This window comes from Pelophylax lessonae, assembly GCF_965119305.1.
Source record: "Pelophylax lessonae genome assembly, chromosome: 5".
NCBI classification, from domain to species: Eukaryota; Metazoa; Chordata; class Amphibia; order Anura; family Ranidae; genus Pelophylax; species Pelophylax lessonae.
This window is the reverse complement of record NC_138772.1, coordinates 78,565,640-78,575,007: the sequence shown is the minus strand read 5'-3', so window position 1 is coordinate 78,575,007 and position 9,368 is coordinate 78,565,640. Positions and strand designations below refer to the sequence as shown.

General features: G+C 44.0%; 1 protein-coding gene across 1 annotated transcript in view; it reads right to left on the bottom strand.

Moving 5' to 3' along the window:
* Positions 1 to 615: 615 nt before the first annotated feature.
* GAD2 (glutamate decarboxylase 2) overlaps positions 616 to 9,368 on the bottom strand; it is a 144,888-nt gene continuing 136,135 nt past the window's right edge. The window contains exons 15-16 of the mRNA XM_082259090.1: positions 3,156 to 3,245; positions 616 to 1,622 (exon numbers count right to left, since the gene is read on the bottom strand). Of these exons, the coding sequence (XP_082115216.1) occupies positions 1,449 to 1,622; positions 3,156 to 3,245 (264 nt within the window). The 3' untranslated portion in view covers positions 616 to 1,448. The remainder of the gene's footprint in view (positions 1,623 to 3,155; positions 3,246 to 9,368) is intronic.

Below are 9,368 nucleotides of genomic sequence, written 5' to 3'. Positions count from 1 at the left end.
ACAGTAATGTCAGCCAGAGAGGAGCAGACAAGGTGCTCAATCTCTACACTCCTGCAATAATGTGAAGCAAAGGAAGGAGCAGAACGGGAATTTTATTCTCTGCTCTCTTACAGTGATGTGGGCCAGGTAAAAAAGTATCTGAGGCGATCCAACTTTACATTGCCCCTATTATGATGCAAGCCATGAGGATGGGCAGAGGAGATGCTCCATCTCTCCATTCCTCGTACATTGATGGCAGCCATGAGAAGAAGCATAGGAGGGGCTTTGCTGGAAAGGATAAAATCAGGTAAAATGAAGACTAAAGGGCCATACACACTATAAGATTTTCTGAAGACTTTTTCCTTCAGATTTACCTTTTCTATGTAGTGCAAGGGCCTGCCAGATTGCATACAAATTGAAAGTGTTTAGGTTTGACCTCATATTATATGGTTTTGGTAAATCTAAAGGAAAAAGTCTTCAGAAAATCTTATAGTGTGTATGGCCCATTAGAACAGAGACTGATTTCCTATAACAGGCCAGACTGATGACACTGTGGCCTTTCAGAGAGAGAAAAGAAATGAAATACATCTGGACATGGCAAAACATGCATAAAACCTTTAGGGTATTTAAAAAAAAAAATTGCAGACATTTTAAATTGTATATATATATACAACTGAAGAAAATCCAGGATTTACATCTAAATCTTCTACAAAATGTTAGCATTCAAGTCAAAACCTCTACTTCCTAATGAAATAGTTGGTATAGATAAATCTTTACTCAGGCAACTCTCTCCCAAACAAAAATGACAAATAACGTTTATACAGTATGGCTCCACTTAATTATTTCAATATACAATTTAAAATATTAATTTCTAGATAGCATGAAACCTGAAATACAGATTTTGTGCATCCTCCATAATGAATCTAACCCATAAATGTAATACCTATGTTCTTTGTAGACTTGCGTCTTTTAATTACCCATATAAAATAAAATCTACGCTTTATAAAATAGGATATCTGTAGTACATATATATTTATATTCTCTTGGAAATAAATATTTGAATATATCAAATGTAAATTAGAAATCTCATTCTAACTCTATGAAGGCAATGGATATGCTGACTTCTACTCCATAATGTGTAAATGTCCCAGGAAGTATGCTTTTAAATTAACTATATTTTTTTTGGTACATTTGGCACATTCGCATAAGATAGCAATTGGTAAACTAAGCACACAGACTAAAGTACACGCTGTATAATTTTCCCTAGTGCTATGAATGCACGGGTGTGATGATTTAACTATTAATGTGATCATAGGAAAAAGCAAAACTATGGAGTAATTGTTATACAAAGATACTCAAGTTTTTACGTCACAATATATAATTACTTTGTAACACACTACAAATACATTCACACATCTCTGACAATTCTATGGTGTACCTAAGACCTCCAAACAGCCCTAAGAATCTCCCTATAAATCCTGTCCGAGGCGCTCTATTTCTTCAATCAGGAAATCAATATCTTGATGAGTTGCTGCTGGATTGGAGATGACCATACGGAAGAAGTTGACTTTTTCTCCATGGGGCTGGTAACTAACCATGGTTGTTCCATATTCCATCATTCTGGCTTTGACCACAGGGGCAACCTAAATACATGAAAGTAAGCATAGTATTAGAGACTAGAAAACGTACAATTTCCGGGGAAACTGTGTGAAGTGATCTTGCCGTGTGTGTGTGTGGGGGGGGGGGGTGTATGTGTGTGTGTGGTGTGGTGTGGTGTGGTGTGTGTGGGGGGGGGGGCGGTGGTGTGGTGTGTGTGTGTGTGGTGTGGTGTGTGTGGGAGTGGCAGCAGTTAAGAAATAGTGAAAACTATCAGGACTATGGCTTAGCCGTGGACATTTTTAGTGGCAGCAGGGATAGCTGAACGCTTTGATATAAGATTTGTGTAGGTGAAAATGAGGGAGTGGTGCCAGTTTAGAAATCATGTCCTGATTTTTCAGCTCCCACTCTAGTTTTGAACATTCCGCTATTCATTCCTATGGGACCAATTTTGCCAGAAAAACGCTGATATTTTGTGAACCATTCGGGGAAACGTTCCACAAAGTAATAGCACACCAATCAGGAGCAATCCGCACGTTTCGGTATATTACTGTCTATGTAGTGTAAAAACTGTGGGAGGAGTTAGGGTGGTAAATTTGGCTATAATAACAAGAATATATATGTGAGATAACAGTAAGTGGTCTTGCCATGCAAGAACATTTAATGAAACCTAGGTCAACGTTCAAGCAAAAATTCATTCTCTAGAAAATTAGCACATTTAAAGTGTGTGTTTATCAGAATAATTTTTCCTTTTGAAATTAGTAGGGAAGAGGAAGGCCCCTTTCACACTAGTGGACCAATCGGGTCCACCTGTCAGTTTTTTCAGGCAGGCTTGACTGGACCCTCCAGTCTCCTCTATAGAGCAGCAGGCGTCAACGGACATTTGTTCCTTGACATCCACCAACATCTGATGTGATCCTATCCATTAAAAACAGATGGCTAGGGATCCGTTCCCCATCCCTCTGGTGAATCGGATCGGATGGCAGTCGGGTGTACACCGACAAGTGGTGGGTTTACATCAAACCACCCACAGAGGAGAGTGGGCTGTGTCTGTGTCCGCTCTGCATAAGCAGAGCGGACACAGACCAGCCATCTGCCTGCTCAGCGTGGGATCAGCAGACAGATTCTACGCTGAGCAGGTGAACAACACCAACGGAGCCTGCCCAGTGTGGAAGGGGCCTTAAAATTCTGTCAGTTTACTTTCTCTTTCTTTGTCCCATTAGGGAGATCTCCTTTCATGTTCTGTCCCAGAGATGCAACAGGAAGTAAAGGAAATAATTTCAAAGTAAGGGGAAATCCCCTTTAAGACAGTTGTCACCAGAACAAGTGTCCCTATTGTATGCTTTGCCCTCACTGTTTCTTCTAATGACAGCTCTAAATGTAATGGGTTCCTTTCACTTTCTGTCTTGGTAATATGATTAAAATGACAAATAGAAGGGTAAATCTCCTCAGCAGGAACACAGGCAACAATAACAAAGAAGTCAGCTCACAGCTGTACCTTTATATGGAAAATAATAGTAAAGGAACTGCTGAAAGCTCTTGTTATCTACTATTTAGATTTGAAGATAATGACTAGTTACCTTTATAAGTCTTTCCATTCTTTCTTCATTGTCCTCCATGTGTCTCAGGCTGGGTGGTATATACCAAAAGCAAACATTTGTATGCTGAGGCTAGTAAAGAGTAAGATGTAACATATTAGATGCATGTAGGTTTTCAAAGACCAACTAGTGTTAAATATAACCCACTCATGAGCTCACATTTTAAGCTCCTCCCACTTTATCACTGCAGCTTGCTGTGAGGACTCCTTCGATTGGCCATTGAGATGATATCTGCACATGCCTCCTGCAGACCCGACAGACAACCCAACAGGCAACTGAAGCAGCATACACAGCAGGCTGACTACACTGCTGCTAATTTTGGGGTACTTGCTTAGTGTTGTAAGTCTGAAATAGAAAGTGATCTGAAGGTAACACAATTTGCTACAGATTCTCCCAAAAATTATTTACTTATCCCACTGTAGTGCAAACAGGCACAGCCAACACAAGCATGGCAACTCTGCTCTGAGTTCAGAAGCAGTGCAGCACTGTTGCCACACCGTAAGAGGAAGGTGCATTAGGTGGATAGGTAGGAATTTGCAGGGGGAATAAGAGAAACCTGTAAATGCAGATGCACCTATATTCAAGTGCTGTACTACATACACTACATTGTCAAAAGTATTGGGACACCTGTCTTTACACACACATGATGTTTAATGGAATCCGTGTCTTAGTCTGTAGGGTTCAATGTTGAGTTGGCTCACCATTTGCAGCTATAACAGCTTCAACTCTTCTGGGAAGGCTGTCCACAAGGTTTAGGAGTGTGTCTATGGGAATGTTTGATCATTTTTCCAGAAAGTGCATTTGTGAGGTCAGGCACTGATGTGGATGAGAAGACTTGGCTCGCAGTCTCCCCACTAATTCATCCCAAAGGTATTCAATTGGGTTAAGGTTAGAAAAGGCCAGTCATGTTCCTCCACCCTAAACTTGCTCATCCACGTCTTTATGGACCTTGCTTTGTGCACTGGTCCAAATCATTTGGTGGAGGGGGAATTATGGTGTGGGGTTATTTTTCAGGGGTTGGGCTTGCCCCCCCCCCTTAGTTTCAGTGAAGAGAACTCTTAAGGTGTCAGAAAACCAAGACATTTTGGACAATTTCATGCTTCCAACTTTGTGGGAACAGTTTGGGGATGGCCCCTTCCTGTTCCAACATGACTGCCCACTAGTGCACAAAGCAAGGTCCATAAAGACATAGATGAGCGAGTTTGGGGTGGAGGAACTTGATTGGCCTGCAAAGAGTCCTGACCTCAACCCGATAGAACACCTTTGGAATGAATTAGGATGGAGACTGCGAGACTTGGATCCTCGTCTAACATCAGTGCTTGACCTCACAAATACGCTTCTGGAAGAATGGTCAAACATTCCCATAGACATACTCCTAAACCTTGTAGGCAGCCTTCCCTGAAGAGTAGAAGCTAGTTAAGCTGCAAAGGGTGAGCCAACTCAAAATTGAACCCTACGGACTAAGACTGGGATGCCATTAAAGTTCATGTACATGAAGGCATAACAATACTTTTGACAATTTTGTGTATTTGTTTAATAGGAGACAATAGTTCTATTTAACGAAAAGTGTTTACAGCGAGACATGATGCCAAAATATCCTGGAAATAGATATTGGGATATAGACACTATTGTAAACAATTACCCGCAGAAACATTCACCACTATAATCCTTCTCTTTACTACTCTGCAACTGACCACTTCTATGACAAAATTGCCCTCCTGTCCTGACCTGGACACTTCTGTTTAGAACAGTTCACTTTCATCCATATACTAGAACTATAAGGCTCTGACCATTACAACCTTGGCAGATTGAAGTTACCAGAAATCCTAAGAGACATAGCCGTGCATTGGTGCGATTGTTGCGAAAAACTAATTTCCAGCATGCATTCACCCTATATAAATCTGCCTTCTTAAAATACAATTCCTCCCTCCATGCTGCCAAACAACCCTACTTTGGCACACTCATTAATACTCTGTTATCCAGTCCTTCTTTACTTTTAGTTACTTCTAATTTCTCCACCACCACCTCCCTCCAGTAACTCACTCACTGCTCACGAGATTGATCGCTTAAAAAACAAGATAAATGCAATTCATTGGGGCATCCCAACTGCACAGACATCTATTCTACTTAACATACCCTATACAAAACCACCCTCAACACTTTCCTCGCTTGACCTTACTACTGCAGAAGAGGTCACTAAAGTTTTCTCATAAGCCTGCCTTACCACCTGTCTGCTGGACCCTGTTCCCAGACTACTACTGTCACCCTTTCTTATATCCTTTGCTCCTTCACTCGCATCTTCAATCTCTCCCTCACTATTGGCACCTTCCCCTGCCCTCTAAAACATGCGATGATCACCCCCATATTTAAAAAGCTCTCTTTGGACCCCACCAGCCTGAACAATTTAAGACACATCTCCTTGCTCCCATTTCTCTATAAACTTTTAGGATGCTTAGTGTTACACCATCTGAGCTCCAGTGGCGGCTGGTGCTCAAAATTTTTGTGGGGGAGGGGGGGGGGGCGCAAAAAGAAAAATGTAATAGGTATTGCTTCGCGCCAAAAAACGTAGTAAAAAAATTGCGTGACTTTGAAGCTGTGCCCCCTTCAATGCAATGAACACTGTGCTGTGCCCCCTTCAATGCAATGAACACTGTGCTGTGCCCCCTTCAATGCAATGAACACTGTGCTGTGCCCCCTTCAATGCAATGAACACTGTGCTGTGCCCCCTTCAATGCAATAAACACTGTGCTGTGCCCCCTTCAATGCAATAAACACTGTGCTGTGCCCCCACAATGCAGAGTTCAGCGTGCATGCGCCTTTCAATTCAGAGCGCCACAGCATTGTCCCCAATCACTGCAGAGCGCCACAGCATTGTCCCCAATGATTGCAGAGTGCCCACAGCATTGTCCCCCAATGATTGCAGAGTGCCACAGCATTGTACCCCAATGATTGCAGAGTGCCACAGAATTGTACCCCAATGATTGCAGAGTGCCACAAAATTGTACCCCAATGATTGCAGAGTGCCACAGCATTGTACCCCAATGATTGCAGAGTGCCCACAGCATTGTACCCCAATAAATGCAGAGTGCCCACAGCATTGTACCCCAATGATTGCAGAGTGCCCACAACATTGTACCCCAATAAATGCAGAGTGCCCACAGCATTGTACCCCAATAAATGCAGAGCGTCACAGCATTGTACCCCAATAAATACAGAGCGCCTCAGCATTGTACCCCAATAAATGCAGAGCGCCACAGAATTGTACCCCAATGATTGCAGAGTGCCACAGAATTGTACCCCAATGATTGCAGAGTGCCACAGAATTGTACCCCAATGATTGCAGAGTGCCACAGCATTGTACCCCAATGATTGCAGAGCGCCACAGCATTGTACCCCAATAAATGCAGAGTGCCCACAGCATTGTACCCCAATGATTGCAGAGTGCCACAGCATTGTATCCCAATAAATGCAGAGCACCACAGCATTGTACCCCAATAAATGCAGAGTGCCCACAGCATTGTACCCCAATAAATGCAGAGTGCCCACAGCATTGTACCCCAATAAATGCAGAGCGCCACAGCATTGTACCCCAATAAATACAGAGCACCTCAGCATTGTACCCCAATAAATGCAGAGCGCCACAGAATTGTACCCCAATGATTGCAGAGTGCCACATAATTGTACCCCAATGATTGCAGAGTGCCACAGAATTGTACCCCAATTATTGCAGAGTGCCACAGCATTGTACCCCAATGATTGCAGAGCGCCACAGCATTGTACCCCAATAAATGCAGAGTGCCCACAGCATTGTACCCCAATGATTGCAGAGTGCCACAGCATTGTATCCCAATAAATGCAGAACGCCACAGCATTGTACCCCAATAAATGCAGAGTGCCCACAGCATTGTCCCCCAATAAATGCAGAGTGCCCACAGCATTGTCCCCCAATAAATGCAGAGTGCCCACAGCATTGTCCCCCAATCAATGCAGAGTGCCCACAGCATTGTACCCCAATAAATGCAGAGTGCCACAGCAATGTACCCCAATAAATGCAGAGTGCCACAGCAATGTACCCCAATAAATGCAGAGTGCCCACAGCATTGTCCCCCAATCAATGCAGAGTGCAGCGTGCGTGCTCCCTTCAATTTAATGCACTTACCTGGCGGCGGCGGCGGGTTCTTCCCTCCTCGATCCAGTCCGTCCTCTCTGCGGCGGCGGCGGCGGGAAGGAGAGCGGCTTCTCCCTCGTCCTCCGAGCGGCGGTGACGGTGAGTGACTGACTCACGCACCGGCACCGCCCCCATTGTGACGTCAGGGATCGGATGTCCTGGATGATGATTGGTCCAGGCTGGAGACTGGACCAATCACAGCCAGGATATCCGAAAGTGGGGGTGTCCAATCGCAAGGACTTGCGATCGGGTTACGCCCCCAGAAGGCTGCCAATCGGCGCCTCTTCTGGGACGTAACCCCACCCCCCCCCCCCCCAGCCACCACTTCCATTACAAAGGCCGGCGAACCCAATTTTTTTTTTTTTAAAAACGTTATTTGTTCGCTGTCATTTTTTTTTTTCTTTTTTTCTTCTTTTTTTTAGGGGTAGGGGGGCGGCGCCCTGGCGCCCGCTATGCACGGGCCGCCACTGCTGAGCTCCTACCCTACTAACAACCTTCTAGACCCCTTACAGTCCAGCTTTCTTTTACTAAACTCCACTGAAACTGCCCTACTAAAACTCACTAATGATTTACTAACTGCTAAAACAATGGCACTACTCCATACCCATACTTGTAGACCTCTTTGTGGCCTTTGATACTGTTGACCATCCCCTCCTCCCAAAAAAAACTCCACTCTCTTGGCCTTCAAGGCTCTGCTCTATCCTGGTTCTCCTCCTATCTATCACAGCACTCCTTCCGTGTTACCTATAATTCTGTCTCCTCCTCTCTACTTCCTCTTTCTGTAGTGATCCCCCAAGGTTCTGTCCTTGAACCCTTCCTCTTTTAAATCTTTGCCTCCTCCCTTGGTCATCTGATAAACTCCCATGGCTTCCAGTACCATCCCTATGCCGACGACACACAAATCTATCTCTCTACTCCTGTATAATAATAATATTATTATTAATAATAATAATAATAATAAATAAATTAACTGCTTGCCAACCCCCCACAGTATATTTACTGCGGCAGTCAGCCCCTCCTGGATAAAGCGACGTAGTACTACGCCGCTCGCCCGGGAGCCTGCAGGGGGCTAGCCCGCGCCGCCGGGGGCGAGCAGGCATCGCCGGAGGCGCGCTCCCACCCCCGCTCGTTCACGGGCACCCCCGCGCGAGTGACCGGCGTTTCCGATGTCCGCCAGCCACTAGCGATCTCCCGCTGGAGAGGGAGAAAGGCAGGCGGCTGATGTAAACAAAGCCGCCTGTCATTCTCCCTGGTGTAACTGCAGAGATCATATGATCCTGCTATGTAGGATCGTATGTCTCTGTGGTTACATCACAAGCCACGCCCCTGTACAGTTAGAATCACGCCCCTAGGGACACACTTAACCCCTTGATCACTAATAAAGTTAACCCCTTCCCTGCCAGTGTACTTTTTACAGTAACAGTGCATATGTATAGCACTGATTACTGTAGTAATGTCACTGGTACCCCCAAAAGTGTCAAAAATGTTAGTCAGGGGCCTGATTTGACCGCCGCAATGTCACAGTCCCACAAAAAAAATTGCAGATTGTCGCCATTAATAGTTAAAAAAAAAAAACAATAAAAATGACATAAATCTTTCCCTTAGTTAGTAAATGCAATAACTTTTGCGCAAACCAATCAAAATACACTTATTGCGATTTTTTTTTACCAAAAATTGGCCATAAATGTTAAAAAAATTAGATTTTTACATTTTTTGGGGGAATTTCATATAAAAAAAAATGTGAAAAATATTGTTATTTTTTCAAAATTTTAGCTCTTTTTTTGTTTATAGCGCAAAAGATAAAAATCGCACAGGTGATCAAATACCACCAAAAGAAAGCTCTGTTTGTGGAAAAAAAAAGGATGTCAATTTAATTTGGGTACAGCGTCGCAAGACCGCACAATTGTCCGTTAAAGTCACGCAGTGCCGAATTGCAAAATAGGCCCTGGTCTTTGAGCAGGAAAATCCTCCGGGGCTTAAGTGGTTAAAACCTTCATCACTGTAAAGAAAACCAAGACAGCTACCAG